This window comes from Gouania willdenowi, chromosome 20 (assembly GCF_900634775.1).
Source record: "Gouania willdenowi chromosome 20, fGouWil2.1, whole genome shotgun sequence".
NCBI lineage: Eukaryota > Metazoa > Chordata > Actinopteri > Blenniiformes > Gobiesocidae > Gouania > Gouania willdenowi.
Window position 1 is genome coordinate 20270715 of NC_041063.1, and position 17084 is coordinate 20287798.

Consider the following 17084-nt stretch of genomic DNA (forward strand, 5'->3'; position numbering starts at 1 on the left):
CATCTCCCTTCTCCATTTGAGGAAATTAGTTGAGCCTGACAATCCAGACATCTTAATCCCATTAAAAAGCTTCACGTGCACTTCTCTTTCTATACTGGATAAAGCAATGTTGGTTGTTTTTCCATTTGAATCCTTTAAACTCAGGCTGGATCAGAGTTAAAGAGTCAAGTCTTTGTAAAGAATCGGAACTCAAATTTCTCATCTGCATTAACCCAGATCCTCTGAGTCCTATAGGGACTAGTCAAAGGAGGTAAAGTCGAATCATTGAATCATAGAGTTCTGAAAACAGCAATAACCAGTGGAAACACACAGAACTCAAAGGATTTGGTTAAAGTACCCGGGTGATGGAGTCCCCAGTTTAAGAATTTACTCAGTGGAACCAGTCAGGGCTCAAACAATTCAGTTATACTTTACAAAAGCAGTCACGACTAAAATGACTCATGACAAGGACTTCCTGAAGATAGTCAAAACTCAAATGACTCATGACCAGGACTCCCTAAAGACAGTCAAGACTCAAATGAGTCGCGACAAGGACTCCCTGAAGAGAGTCAACACTCAAATGACTACTGACCAGGACTCTCTGAAGATGGTGAAGATTCAAACGACTCGCGACAAGGACTCCCTAAAGACAGTCAAGACTCAAACAACTAGTGACAAGGACTCCCTGAAGTGAGTCAAAACTCCAAATGACTCGCGGCTAGGACTCTCTGTAGACGGTGAAGAGTCAAATGAGTCGCAACAAGGACTCCCTGAAGAGAGTCAAAACTTAAACGAGTCTCAACAAGGACTCTCTGAAGAGAGTCAAAACTCAAATGACTCATGACCAGGACTCCCTAAAGACAGTCAAAACTCAAACAACTGGCGACAAGGACTCCCTGAAGAGAGTCAAAACTGAAATGACTCATGACCAGGACTCCCTAAAGACAGTCAAAACTCAAACAACTGGCGACAAGGACTCCCTGAAGAGAGTCAAAACTGAAATGACTCATGACCAGGACTCCCTGAAGAGTCAGAAATGAAATGACTCACGACCAGGACTCCCTGAAGACAGTCACGACTCAAATTACTCAAATCAAGGACTCTCTGAGGACAGTCAAGACTCAAATGACTTGCGACAAGGACTCTCTGGAGACAGTCATAACTCAAATGACTCGTGACAAGGACTCTCTGAAGATGGAGTAGAATCAAACAACTCGCGACAAGGACTCAATAAAGATAGTCATGACTCAAATGACTCACAACCAGGATTTTCTGAAGACAGTTTAGACTCAAACAACTCAAATCAAGGAACCAAGTTGGGGACTCTCCTGGCAGTCAGGACTTAAATCCTCTGGGCTTGTTAACAAAGCAATCAGTTGTTTACGTAGTGTTTTGGATTCTGGTGACTCAAAAGAACCACATCAATTCAGTGAGTGACTCAGAATAACACGCATTATTAAAATTTCAACCATTACTATTCAAAACTGATAGATTTGTTACTTTATTTCCTGTTCAAATGAGTGATCAAATAATTTAGAAAACATGGTTTGAAATGCTTTTGAATCAAAGAATCAACTGTCTGGCTAATAAAATAATTGCATTTTTTTAACCAATAAAAATACTATTTGACTGAATAATAGATTTCAACAATATTTTAAGCTGCAGCTCTACTTCTATCAGTGTGTTAGGCTAAATTAAGCTACACAGGGCAAGGCTTCTTAAATAGTGAGTCTGACAGATTTAAATTCACCCTCAGCTCAGTGAAAATCACAAAAAGAACATCATTAAACGAGCCGGTAAGCGTTGTATCAATGAAAGAGACGTGACTAAATAGAAGCTGAAATGGTAAAAATCCTGAGGAGGTGATAAAGTGAAATTTTAAATCCCTTACTTTTAACGTGTCCTAAGCCACCTGCTCTTCAATAGCATTTCCCAAACTCAACCGTTCCCAGGCATTATTTACGCAATGCAATTTGTCAGCTGGAGCTGCGAGACACCAGCTGTGCCTGGTTGGAGATTTGTGTCAAAACGGAGGCAAAGTCTCAGTGTGAAAGGAACGTTTCTCTCAGACTGTCTTCAGTTGGCAGAGAATTACACCGAATTAGACAGTTGTAAAAGGGGGAAGATATCAGGCCCCGTCTCCTAATTGTGGTGACGCAGCAGAGCTTTTTCTCCCTGGTGTGATTCTGGGTAATGAGGCAGGTACTGCTCCAGCCACCTTCTCCTGCCTTTAAACCTCATTCTCCACCTGTACGAGACATTTCAGCTGAGCTGTGCACGGAAAGAGGTATTATTTGGTGTTTACGTGTTCAGACGTCATTAAGCGGGGTTTTTATAGGCTTAGAGGAAGAAACTGGAAGATATAAGAGGCTTTTAATTGCATCCTTGGCTGCTGCTTGGCGTGGAAATAATTTTAGCTACTTTGCAGAAAGAAACTCTGTTCTTTTTATTGATTTGACAGACCCCATTATGTGTGCGTTTGTGGGGTCGTCGCTTCACTCTGTCTCTTCTTGCTGTTGTTACCCCTTGAAAATAATTGAAAGGGACAGAGTGTATTTCCTGTTAAAGGATCCTTTCGCCAGTTGCATCTGGTGCACAGTAATCAAAGCAATCATGCTGGTTGATGGTCAATGATTGCTTTCAGATTGGCTCGCCTTCACAAGACTGTCCTTTTTATCCCCCCTATATGGACACCTGCTGTAGCCGCAAGACTGAGCAACGATGGAGATGAAGGAAAGGCAGAGCATCTGGTCTCATTGGAAACCAATGCCTGCAGAGCCTCTGATTGTTTCTAGTAGTTGAACTGTAATTAGCTTGCTAATTCATGTGCATTTCATTTGGTCCTGTTTATCCTATAGCACGCACAACCATCACTCTGAGCACCTGCCCTTCTCTATTCACCTTCTCCTGACACAAGTACCCCATTACCAGCTGTAGCTGCAGGAAACGACGAAACTTGACGAGCCAAAGTCCTGAAGCAAGGAGATATCATTCCTGCCATAGTGCTTACATGTTAGTCAATTTGAGATACACAGAAAAGGAATGTCTCCAATGTGACTCCAGGCCAGTAGAGCGTGACCGACTATGAGTTCGCCAAGTATGGTCGGTCACACACGAGCGAGCAGTAGAAAAGCACGGGTGTCGTTCCTGTCAGATGTGTACACCTCCAGCCGCAGACATGCCAAGGATGCGTCCGACTAATTGACCCTGAGCTCACGTGTCAGAGGCTGATGGAAGCTAAAAGTAGGAGCCTCGCAGCTGTTTGTTCGGAGAACTTCTTGGGAAGTGGGTGAAATAGTTGCTGAACCGGAAAAGTACTGCTCGACATTCTCACTCATTGGAAAGGTAAAATGTTAAGACCTTCTGAGCGTCTCCTAAGTTCTCCAGACATTCCGTGACTTCCTTCCATGCATCTCGCTTTTTTTTTCCTGCTTGGCTCATCGCTCGAGCAGGCTGCGTATGAATAAAAGAGCAAAACCAACCTGGTCCTCTGTGACTGCTTTTAGCTCATGCTGGAAGAGGCAAATGCACAAAGGTGTTTTCATCCAACCTTTTGTGCTTGATCAAGTCAGCTGTCAATGGGAAAGTGACCTAAAAGGATGCACCAACCATTACAATTATTCTGTTTTTTAAAAGTGAAAAAGGAAGAGGCTTTGTCTGGATGCCTGAAATATTAAAAACATGCTTTTTTGCTGATTCAAGCACTGGATTAGTTTTAGAAACAAGACCACCTGGTGTTTGGCTTGAGGACGGATACAACAGACCCTGAAAATTATTCAGTTCATGTGCATCAGCCTGCTACAAAGCATAATACAACTATATATATCTACATATTCATCTTTTGGCTATGAATACAAGTTTTTAAGTTTTTGAGATAATGCAGATCTTGCTGTTCCTAACAACATAAATTAAGCTAACTTATCTCCAGCAAGGTTATTAACAAATAAATATGTTTGTTTGTTAGCAGAATTACCCCAAAAGTACTTCACAGATTTTGACAATATCCTGCTTCGGCATCAGTTTCTAAAATCTAAAAGTCACTTTCTCTCATCATTAGCAAAAATTCGAAAAATTAATTTCTCGCTTATAGTTGACCAATCTTCATGAAATTTGACTCAATTTATGTTTGGTTGGTTCCTCAAGTACTTCACTGAGTTAATGTTCCCCTTTGTGGGATGAATAAAGAATTATTGGTCACACTATATTTGAAGTTTTACACATAAAGCTGACATCACGCTTCCATTAGCATGAATAGGGTGTCATGAAGGCTGTCATTAAGTGTTGTTGGCTAAATTATGACACCTTTAGAGCTAAGTTGGCATTTTTTGGGTTAGGTGGAGGGATCTCGTATAGGGAATTAGGTAGGGTTAGGGTAACAAAAGGTTAGGTTTAGGGCTGGGGTGCACAATACATCGATCGCGATCTACTAGTCAATCGCGTAGGGATTTTGTGTCTATAGCACACGTGGGCCGCAATACCTCATAAATTAATGAGAACGGCACAGTCACGTATATCAAAAATGAAACCTAACAATTCAGCTTCTGACCTCAACTTAAGTGAGCGCTAGTGCACTAATCTGTGAAATTACAACCTCTAATAATAAGTAGAAGACCCTCCTCCAGCCCTAAAGCCGCTCACACCGAACCGACCAGGTACATTTATGATTAGCATCTTCAGATAACCTACGTGTGTGGAAGCTATGGAAGTTCTTCTAAAGAACAAAGTGAGCTACAAATACTGAAACGCTCTGTGTGCTACTGAGTAGCACCACTAAATGTGCTTTTTTTTGTGGGTCTTTGATGAAGTGAGCAGCTGTGTTTGGTGCTTTGCATTTTCAAAATATTTTTCTTTATTGCTTTGCTTCTTCCTCCTGATTTTCAGACAAGATATATTGTATGGGATGCATGGGAGTTTATGGAATATGTTTGCATTACTGTATATTTTAGTTATTATGGTATTAAATTGTTGTCCAAAATAAATAAATATTAATAATAATAATAATAATAATTAAAAAAATGAAAAAAAAAAAATAAATATTTTAATCAAACAAAATGGAACAAACTGCAGCAGAGCGGAACAGCTCTTTAACACATTTTTAGATTAAGTTAAAGGCTCTCTTTTCCTGTACCGTGTATGACAGAAAGAGATTTTTAATGTTTTTTACTTATGATTTTAAATGTTTTTACTGTTGATTTAATGTCCTTATTTATTTGTTGAACTGTTGAATGTTTTCTGATGCACTTTTTAATCATGTAAAGCACAATGAATTGCCTTGCGAATGAAATGCGCTATACAGATAATTTTGCCTTGCCTTAATATTATACAAATACTCTATTTAATAATTATTTAATAACTGTAACAGTCATAATAATTGTAATAGAGTACATATTACAATTGAAATATTTACAATTATAAGCCCCCCAACAACCCCACTTCCTTAACCACTAGGCCATTACTGCCCCTATGACAGCATAATGTCAGCCTGTTGTAAATAACTTTGAGTAAAGTGTTAAAGTATATTATCTTAAAAAAAAATATTTCTATATGTATTAAGGTGTGAGGCCATCTCAAAAAATGATACATTCTGCTGAGTAACATGTTGCCAGTTGCACTTTCAGAAGTAATTATGAACTATAATAATGCTGGATATTCTGGGTCTGGGTCTGTCTCTGTGTTTCTGTAGCTCAGTATTTTGTTCCGTATGATTTTTCATATACTTGTTACATTTGCTGTGTTACCACTGTTATCTTCCAGCTTTTTACACAGCGTATTGTACACTGTAGCAGCAGAAGCTCAGACACAGACAGGTCACCTCTTTCTTGGAACTGCAGCGGTAAAATTAAAGGGTCGACCTTTTTACACTGGTGTCATTCAATACCAATGCTGACGTTGGTATTGATACTATCAATACTTTGGATCGATCCGTACACCTCTATTCATCGTGATTTTTTGCATAGCAAAACGGGGTGCCCATATATTTGGACCTACTGTGGTTATTAATAATGGAGAAAGAAATGTATTCCAAGCTGTGAATGATCAATGCACCACTGATCCAGATAAGTGACAATATTTGGCAAAAAGGAGATTTGGAGCTTGTCGAAGGTTTTTCTTGTATTATTGTGATAACTTTAACAATACTTTTGTTTGGTTTAACATTTTCTCTTCTTTTCTATACATCCACGCACTTTATATTGATTCCTAAGATTTTACAGTTTAATTAATCCATTATTATCTTGGAAATATTTGTGAAGAGCTTGCAGGTTCTCCCCATGCTTGTTTAGGTTTTCTCTGATTTCCTCCCAATGTCAATAAAACATTTTTTTTTTTTTTTAAAAAAAACAATTTTTTACGATATGTTGATGGGTATTAAAAGCATCTTTAAAACTTTTAAGTTTAGAGCGTTTGGACTTGCAAACAGCTATTTGACTGATCCTGTGCTACACATCAGAACATTTTTTTTTTAATCAAATGTGTTTACTTCTTGACGTCTGCCTGTCAGTCAGAGGAAAATAATGTTATTTGAACTCATTTAGTGCTCGAAGGCATAAAAAAAAATGTCACTCTGCTATTGATTTATTTTATTTTTTTATCTCCAATGAGTGGGATGATGTAGACATGTTATTAACAACTATAGACATTGTCTGAGCAGCTCTGAGCTTGTATGGAGAAAAACAGATAAAGAATAAGTATGATGACCATTGTTTACAGATTGTTTTTCTTTCTTTTCTCTGTAGCCGCTGGACTACGAGACCAAGAAAGCCTACACCTTCAAGGTAGACGCTTCCAATGCTCATCTGGATTCCCGCTTTCACAGCTTTGGGGCCTTCAAAGACACAGCAACAGTCAAGATTAACGTTTTGGATGTGGACGAGCCCCCGGTGTTCAATAAGCCCTCGTATGTGATGGATGTGTACGAGGACACGCCCGTGGGAACCATCATTGGAGCAGTAACGGCCCAGGATTTAGATGCCAGCAGCAGTCCGGTCAGGTAATGTGAAGCTCTAAAACAATAGGGCGTGTTAAGATGGTATCGTTAGGAAAAGAAAAAAAATAAAGGCATTTATCGGCTTCCTCCTCTCACTAATAAAGTAGAGACCATATTTTTTAAGCACAGTTTCAGATCTTTCTCAAAACTTTTGGATTGGATACCTCGAGCAAAGCTACGTTTACAGATTACGAGGGTCAATCATGTGAAAACAGATCGTATTTAAGTTGTGGATTTATTGTACTGAACTGTTTTAATGTCACAAAGGTTTGCAATGTCAACTCACAGCAATCTTTAAATGAGTTTGATTCCTAACCGGAATTTCCAGCTCTAAAACAAACCTTTTTAACTCTTAGATGATGAATGACGTAACATTAATTTGAATCATAAATGCCTTTAGAATGACAAACTTAAAAGTAATAGATTTAAACTGAACCATTTTGCTTTTTAATTCATTTGTTTGGATTTCTAAATAAATTAAATATGAAAATACATACATTTAATGAGTATTGATTAGCTTATACTTATAGATATAGCTTATACTTTTAAAAAAGGTGTTGTTCCCACTTGTCTTGGGTTCCTCTATTGTCTTGTGTTCCTCTATTTTTAGAATAGTTACCGTTATTTACTCAGTTCCCTCAACTAAAAACCAGTTCCCAAATTAAATCTGTGATTTATAGAAATAAACTTAGCAGGTTAGGGTTAATAACACAAATAAACATAAGAAAAACACACAAAAAGTCTAAAAACAAAATGAAAACAAAAATACAGACAAAAAACAAAACAAAATTACAAGGAATGTAACGAATCACTCAACTCCAAATGATGACTGAAAAATATTCTTTTTCTTTTCTTCGAAAATAAAAATTTAAATATTGTACTATTTTCTTTTCTCTTTCATTGTCAAAAGAATCCCTTGGTAAACTATGCAAAACAATGCAATTTAATTAAAAATAAATCCTGAATGAAATAAATGAAAAAATAGTAGAAATGAAGAAGAAGCCTATTCATATGACTTCTGGCTCTACAGTAAACAATGCAAAACTGCATAATAGTTCCTTTTCTTTTTAAAAGTGCAACTGAAAATGTATTTTGTGCCTTAACAATTGAACATATAAAACAAAATGCTTCCACACGTCTGATGTAAAACACGGTGGAGCGTTCTGCATTTCAAATTCTAAATAGATAGCGCCCAATGCTGTTAAAAAAATAAATAATAATAATAATAATAATAATAATAATAATAATAATAATAAAAAAAATTCAATTTCAGAGTATCAACGTGAATCGTGACATGCCTCACGATTATTCTTTACCTTCCTAAAAATTAATGAAACTCTCTTCTTTCCTGTATTAATGCTCATTATTGTGATTCTAAATGTTGATAATGTGCCTCGTTAATCAGACAATCACATTTTTGTGGCCCCTGCTGTGGTAGGAGTTGGCCATTTTTTAGCTTTTTTAGCGAAATGTGTGTCAAGGGCGAGACAGGAAGTGAATCCACCAACTCAAACTACTAGGTAGACTGATCTATAACGGGTAAGTGTTGCAATATTTTTGTTTTGGCACATGTACACTTTTAAGATGGATTATATACAATTATTTATAAATGGTTTTAGTATTGTGACTTTTATTTTATTGACCATAAATGTGTCAATGCTCAACAATAGGATCTTAAAAACTCATTTTTCCTTTTATTTTGTCGATTCATACGTAGATTGACGTAACTTTACAATTAAATTCATGCTAAGATTAGACCAACTTTTAACCTAAAGTTATGTGTTTTCTGGTAATTGTCGAGTTTGTCAAATATTGTTACACACACACGGTTCTAGTACAGTTTAGCAATGTCACCTTAAAGCAAAGCTATGGAGTGGAGTTACATGACTTGGACCTGACTTGAAGTCAAACAGGACTTTGATTGACAGTTCCAACTTTAAACAAACTAACAGCCAATCAGGAAGCTCCTCCAAGGGACGGACATTGCAAATTAGCCTTGGCTATGAATGTTGTAGTGTGGTATATGTTGATTGTTCACACTTGTGAACAATCAACAATGTGCTGGTGTATAAATCTGTGAATGGGTTTGGTCCAGAATACATCAGTGACATGTTAGTCAGCTATGAACCCAGCAGGTCTCTCAGATCTATGGACACAGGTCAGATAGTGGAGCCCAGAGCTCACAGTAAACATGGTGATGCTGCTTTTAGTTGTTATGCTGCAAAGAAGTGGAACAAACTGTAGCAGAGCTGAAGTCAGCATCAATGTGAACATTTTTAAATCAAAGTTAAAGGCACTTTTTTTTCTCTACTGCATATGATTGAGTGAGAGATTTTTAGTCATGTTGTTGATGTCATGATGATTTTACTGATGATTTTAATTGATTTTACTGATGATTTTAAATGCTCTTATTGATTTTAAACAATTGAATGTTTTATCATGTAAAGCACATTGAGTTGCCTTGAGTATGAAATGCGCTATACAAATAAATTTGCCTTGCCTTGCCTTGCCTTGCCTTGTCCCCATCAAAGAAATTAATAAATGAACATCAAGCTTTAGACGTGCGTGCACTAGCAGAGAAAATTTTTCTAAGAGTGACATCATTTGGATTTAAAGATTGATACCGTGATTAATAATTGATTTGGAAAAATTAAACGTCGTGGTTTGCTTGGTTCACAGAGGAACTGTGAAAATGTTAAAAGGTTATTTCACTATTATTTGACAAATATGAAGTAATTTATTGTTTATATCAGTTGAATAAACTGTACTCATTAAGAGTTGTAAATTGAAGTTGAGGACTTTTGACTTGACTTGGACTTAAATCCACTTTAACTCAAGACTTGACTTGGACTTGATTGTGCTGACTTGGGACTTTAGTGACATGACTTGAGACTTGAGAAGCAGTGACTTGTTCCCACCTCTGCCTGAGAGCCAAAGTCTGGATTTAGCCAAAATAAACAATCCTCACAGTAAGTTTTTAAATTCCATATCACGATAAAAATAAAAAAATCTATCACTGCCAAAAAAAGTTGATTTTCAAAAGGTTTACTAATTTAACCAAATCTCCTCATTTACCATCAGAGGAAACAAGTCAGAATAATGAACAGTCACCTGTGATTGAAGGCTTAGCGTTCACACTGCATTCATCACTTTTTTTTTTTTCAAGCATCCATTCGTCATGATCGTAATCGTCGCTTTAATCTGGAGTTTGATCAGATTTCCTCATCAGTGTGAGGACTAATCAATCCGAGTAGAACATTCAGGGCTGTCGTTTACAGTGATCCTTCACTAAATCAGCAGTTGTTGATGACAGAATGCAAAGTGAGGCCAAAAGTCTCACTTTGTCGGCGGTTTTGTTCATGCTCTGATTAAAATGAGACATGCATTCCTGTAAGAAAAGACAAGACAGAAATATTTCTTGTGAACATGAGGCACAAGGTTGTTTTTATGTAAGAGGACAAACAAAATAATGCTTACTAAGTTTCAACTGTTAATGATACACTTTTTAATTAACATGGACAGTTTCCTAAAAAAGAGAAAATGCTGCAAGATCGTGAGTGCTGATCTATAATTTATTATTATTGTCTATATCGGTTGATTTGAATTTGGTATTTATCGGTCAAACATTATTGATTGATAGGCTAATGAAGAGCCTTTTTAGCTTTCAGATTCACTAAAGAATTTGACAAAAAGTACAACACTATAGGATAAAAATGACTAAAATGTGATGAAAACTACTATGCAATTTTGTTTTAAGACTAAAACTATATCTGAAATAGCTGCCAAAATTAACACTGATGTTCACTCATTCTTCTTATCCTCTACTTTAACTCACCTTCCAACAAAGCAAAACTGTTTAGTCATTGTTTGGGACCAGTGCTTCATTTGTAAATCATGAGGTCCCGGAACAAACGCTGGATGTTGTTCCGGCAGTGATTGAGAGACAAAAATGTCACAGAAGACTTTTTTTTTTTTTAAAGCACCTTTTGCTAACTAAATGGGCTGATAATATCAAGTGAACATAAACAACCAATTAACCTAAATGTTTAATAAAAGAATGATGACTCGGCGTTAAAGAAGCACCAACACTCGCCCGTTACGGAGCGCATCCGTCTCTCACACTGTCTCACGCTGTCACATCTGCCATGTTTCAGCACCAAGGACAGCACAAAATCAGTGCTAATTTAGCAACAAAAGACACTAAACTTTCAGAACACAAAAAACCCACAAATACAAAAAAATTGCAAACTTTTACACCATAACTCCTCTAACTCCTGCATTAGCATCATAGCTACAGATGCTGCTACTATGCTAACTGCTGCTGCTCACCTCTGCCATTTCCACAAAAACAACCTTTACCTCAGGCTTAACTTCACTTATTGTCTTAAAAAAAACTGTTTTTTTTCAGTTCCAAGCAGACAGAGAAACTATTTTTGCACAAAATCACACTTTAGATGTAGCGTGGGCGTGGCCTGACTTTGTTCTCTCTTCCTCACTCGCGCTCAGTTTTTACATCCAGTGATGTTAACTCAATAAAAGACACAGCTGTCCAAATATAATACTTCAAAACATAATCAAAACACCTAGAAGGAAATGAGGTGCTGGAAATTAAAAAATAAATAATAATAATAAGAAGAAAAATGAGGTGCTGGATCCAATCATATAAGTGCCGGTCAAAATCTGCACCAGCACAACAGCAAACAGGTATATCACTCTGAGCAGCATAGCGTCATGGAAGAGCGCTCCAAAACTCCAGTTACCCATTCCACGATTGCCAACGTATAAAGCGTCTACTAGAAAATAAAAGAAAAGTACAAATCATGTGGCTAAACGTCTGTGACCGCAACAGAATTTATCTCGGAGCTGCTTTTCAAAGGTGGAGAGACTTGCTACTTTTAAAAGGATTCCGAACAAACCAAGATTTGGCGACATTTCTAATGGACAGGTAATAAACATGTTTTAATCAAAAGTTATGGCACTCTAATAATAAATGTGTAGTTTTTGTAGTGATGCAACTTTATGTTTTGCAATGCGTGTTCACAAACGTAGAGGCGTAGCTTCTGGTAGATTGGCAGAGGTAGGGGAGGAAGTAGAGCTGTTGAGGGCGGGACATCGAGACGTTGTCTCGAACTGCAGAACTGCTGTTGTCACTATATTGTGTTTAAATTTAAATCGGGGCTTTCGCCTTTAATTGGCCATGTAATGTTATTACATTAATGGAATTTGTCCTCTGCATTTAACCCATCCCTGAGGAGCTTTTGAAACTTTTTACTTAGGTCAGATTTGAAAGCAGATTTGAAAGATTTGAAATTTTTCTTTCTTCTGTCTGCCTTCAACTCACGTGAAGTTATCGACATGAGAACAGTCCGTCTCCTTCCATTAAAGCTCAGTGGGAGACAACAATAGACCGTCCAGATAAAAGACAAAAGAGGTGCACTCTGAAAAAAACATCTTTAAATCCATGAGCTACTTTTATTCCGGCGCTACTTTTGGTTCTTCGAAGAAGACGAACCGCTCGAGTGTCATACGAAAATGAACAAAATCAGCGGTTGCACGGGTGGTTGTTGTTTTTTATTATAAATTTTTAATGGCAGAGAAAACAAAAAAAGAGCAGAAGCAGAGATTTGTAGAACAAAAGGAGCTAATGTCCTTCATCCCGTGGACCTCCTGCACATTAAATATTCATCAATAACATGTTATTGTTGTGCCTTCTCAGAGCAACCCTGCATTCCTTTACTTTAAAAACAATGGAGCCAATGACCCATCATGCATAGGGAAACATGCTTTTAGACTCAACTGGTTCTGCTGTTCAAGCTGCCGTTTGTGGCCTTATCTCAGGCCCGGAGAAATGAAAGGGCACGATGATGAATACTGCATCGAGGAGAGACTGAAGAGCTTCCCAAAGTTTCACAGAGTCTTAAACACTAAGCTTTTAGCTTCAGATGCTAACAGTTATGTGGAATATCACAAGAGCACTGATTCTATAGTTGGTTATGAACTTCAAAGACACAACTTTACCAAAGCAGAACAGGCTTTCATTTTTTTAAATAAATTACCAACGTGCAACGTGTTTAATGTTCTTCGGTCTGACTTAATATTTCCGTTCAAAGCTGGCGATAACAGTGTAATTATTTTTCATATCTACAACTGTCAGTGAAGAGGTGAACTTGCAAGCCCTTAGATTTGTGATTGCCTTCTCAAAAGGAGCTGATGAGCCTTTTTACTGCGGCGATAAGTAATATGTTTAACCGATCCTCAATCATTCCTACAATCCAGACGTGGTTTATGTTTTTATTGAAAGCTCTCCACTAAACCGAATAGATGAAACCTCTGTAACACTTGAAGTTCTATACATAAAGGCTGACATTACGCTGTCATTATTATGACACGACACCTGTCATTATTATGACACGACACCTGTCATTAACATGAATAAGGTGTCATGAAGGCTGTCATTAAGTGTCGTTTTTTTACCCTAACCCAGTGCTTAATATGTAAATCATCAGGTCCTGGAACACCGGCCACATATTGTTCCGGCACCAAGAGAGAGACAAAAGTGTCACAGAATTAAAATAAATAAATAAAAAGCACCTTTTGCTAACTAAATGAGCCAATAATATCACGTGATAATAAACAATGAACCTAAATGTGTAATAAAAGAATGATGAATCAGTGTTAAAGAAGCATGAACAACCGCCCTTTATGGAGAGCATCTGTCTCTCACTCTGAGTGACAGCTGTCACATCTGCCATGTTTCAGAATCAAGAACAATGCAAAATCACAGCTATTTAAGGTCACTAAACTTTCAAAACCCAAAAACCCACTCTGAATATATAAAATAATTTTCTTACCTAAACCATCCATCCATTTTCTTCCGCTTTATCCGGGGCCAGGTCGCGGAGGCAGCAGTCTCAACAGAGATGCCCAGACCTCCCGATCCATGCACAACTCCTCCAGCCGTTCTGGGGGAACCCCGAGGCAACACCAGGCCAGCTCAGAGACATAGTCCCTCCAGCGTGTCCTGGGCCTTCCACGAGGCCTCTTCCCAATAGGACATGCCTGAAACACCTCCCGAGGGAGGCGACCAGGAGGCATCCGAAACTGATGCCCGAGCCACTTCAGCTGGCTCCTTTCAACGCGAAGGAGCAGCGACTTTACTTTGAGCTCCTCCCGGATGACTGAGCTTTTCACCCTATTTCGAAGGGTGCGCCCAGCCACCCTGCGAAGGAAACTCATTTCGGCCACCTGTATCCGCGATCTTGTCCTTTCGGTCATTTCCCAAATCTCATGACCATAGGTGAGAGTAGGAACTCTTCACCACAACAGTCCGATACAGTGACCGCATCACTGCTGACGCCGCACCGATCCGTCTATCAATTTCACACATCATCCGACCCTCACTCGTGAACAAGATACTTGAACTCCTCCACTTGAGGCAAGAACTCTCCACCAACCCAGAGAGTCTGTTTAGCTAGACAGCCAAAAAAAAACAGCTATAGAGAACTTTGTATCCTCGCAACTTTTTTTACATATTTCATAGCCGAGGCCTGCCTTGTCTTTTATAACCCAATAGTAGCATCTCATCTTGGCTTAGAACTGAGCCTCTGTCCAAACTTCCCTGGTCATAATGTCCATAGCAGAACTTTCACCGTTGTCTTCTTCTCTTCTCTCTGTCCCTGAGTCCCCCTCATGTTCCCTGGACAGTTCTCCTCGTATGTCCTGTCTGTTGGAGGCAGGTTCTCCTGCATTTGCCTCATTGCTACATGTGCTGCTACTAGCTACGCTAACTGCTGCTGCTGCTCTCCTCTGCAATTTCAACAGAAACAAACTTTACCTCAGGTTTAGCTTCACTTATTGACTTTTAAATCCAACTGCCTTTTTTTAGCCATTTTCTACCATCTTCTAGGCTGACAGAGAGAAGCAATTGTTTTCGCAAAATGCAAGTTTAGACATAATGTGGGGGCGTGGCCTGACCTTCCCCTCTCTTTCTCACTCGCGCTCAGTTTTTTCATTTAATTTTGTGTGTACAATATAATTTCCAGGGATTTCAACTCAATAAAAGACACAGCTGTCCAAATAGAATACTTAAAATGTAAACAAAACACTTAAGCAAATGAGGTGCTGGAAAAAAAATAATAAAATGAGGTGCAGATCCAATCAAATAAATGCCGGTCAAAATCTGGGAGATTCCGGATCTTGCTCCGACAGGATCCAGCCAAACCCTTTCTTACCCATATTTCAATTGACTTTTATTTAATTCATTTTCTTTATTTACTTTATAATTGATTTTGTTTTTACTTTGTTTACTATATCATTTTATCTCGTGCATTTTGACAATGTAAAGTGCATGGGTCCTTACAGAATTTTCACTTGCACTTTCTCTTGTAAATGCAATTTGTGTAATTTAGTTTAACTTCATTTATGAGTTGCTTTTTTTTTTTTTTTTTTTAACTTCATTTTACTTCATTTTCTCTTTTTTATTTAGCACATCTTGTATTTTGTCGAGATGGATGTAATGTGTTATTTGTATATTCACCTCTGGGTCGGACCCTCTGGCGTGCCGGGTTTGGCCCGCGGGTTGCATGTTTAAAAAACCTATGTTAGAATTCTGCCACCAGCGCCAGTGCTAATATATCACTGTACCAAAGAACGTACTGCATTACTAATGTGTGTGTAGCGCTGTAATTGCACTGGAGTGTTTGCACTGTCAAAAGTTGGACACTCGGGGGCAAAGCAATTTATACTTCAGAGACTGAGAGACTCCAATAAAACGGCTTCAAAGCTGCAGTGCCCCAAAGGGAAAACTCCAAAAGATCTCTGAAACTGCTGATAGGAGGTTGGCTATAATATTTATCAAAGATACATTCAACTACTGTATTTTGAATACTGTCTGCTACACGGAGTTAAAGATTGGCTATAAAAACTCAAACAGGAAATGTTGATCAAACCAATACTTAACTATTTATTTTACAACTTCACTGGTTTTGTCATTATTCAAATTAAACTGAAAGACGTGTGAGGGCTTAAATGGGTTATTTGGCCTCCTTTCCTAATGACTGATTTAAGTCTGTAGTGTTGAAAAACAAGCATGCTAAATATTCATGAGAAAAATGCTTTTCAAGATCAAAAAGCTCATGGTGAATAAAGAAAAGAAAAAAAAAGGTGCAATGCAAAGGCGGCCCCTTAATTAGAGAATTCAGACGCAAAACCATGAGATATAAAGAACTGTAGGAGTGCTCTCGAGCAAGGCACTGGCTTACCAACCTCTGACCTGATTGTGAAGGGTAATAATAGACAACCAAGACGTTTCTCATGTTGGAACTTGACAGACAATCTCAACACTATTAATGAAAAATGGCCCTTTAAGATCAAATAGCATAGAATGATGAATGGCGCTGTCACTGTCGTGGGCTGTGCTTTCAGATCTATTTCGCTCTTGTTGTGGTTTGCTTGAGGGGACCAAAGATGCAAGGATCACAACATATGCTCACAAACGGGGGCGTAGCACCACATGTTGGGCCCTGGGTCCAAACCATCTTGTTGGTCCCCTACTGTAAGTTATGTACACCCCCCCCCCCCCCTCCTCCAAATACAATATTGCTATTTTGCATTATTAATGCATTAAGCTTTATTTTTTATTAACCTAATGACTCCCTATCCATTGCTTGTATTTTATTAATCTGTTCTACGATGTTTTAGTGATTTATTGAATATTGTGTTTGTGACATACTTTTGCTAAAATTTAGTGGTGGCTGGTATTTTTGTTTGGGGGTGGGAGTGGGGTATAACTAAAAGTAAAATAAAGAAAAAATCTAAATCAAAATAGTATTCCGCCAAAAAAAGAAGTGTGTTTTAAAGCTGACCTCTAAAAAATTGAGTAAGCAGTAGCTTTCCCTCATTTCACCCTCACCTTTCTTTCCTTGTGTTTGTGGCCTGCTTTTCCTTTCTTTAGGAACAACAACGTTTCCTGCTGCTGTCTATCTCCTGCTCCTCCACATCCACATCCACAATATAAATCATGTTTCAAATGCATTTTCGTACATATATATATAAAACAGACTTCTGAGGGCACCTCCTGCCTTGGGCCCTGGGTAATCAGTACCCTTTACTCCCCCCAGTC

At 38.2% G+C, this 17084-nt stretch overlaps 1 protein-coding gene across 1 annotated transcript in view; it reads left to right on the plus strand.

Annotated features, from left to right (window-relative positions):
* Nucleotides 1–433: 433 nt before the first annotated feature.
* The window catches only part of LOC114454568 (cadherin-12-like), a 70248-nt gene continuing 53597 nt past the window's right edge, over nucleotides 434–17084 (plus strand). Inside the window, exons 1-3 of the mRNA XM_028435118.1 lie at nucleotides 434–669; nucleotides 2182–2266; nucleotides 6714–6967. Coding sequence (XP_028290919.1) covers nucleotides 434–669; nucleotides 2182–2266; nucleotides 6714–6967 — 575 coding nt within the window. The remainder of the gene's footprint in view (nucleotides 670–2181; nucleotides 2267–6713; nucleotides 6968–17084) is intronic.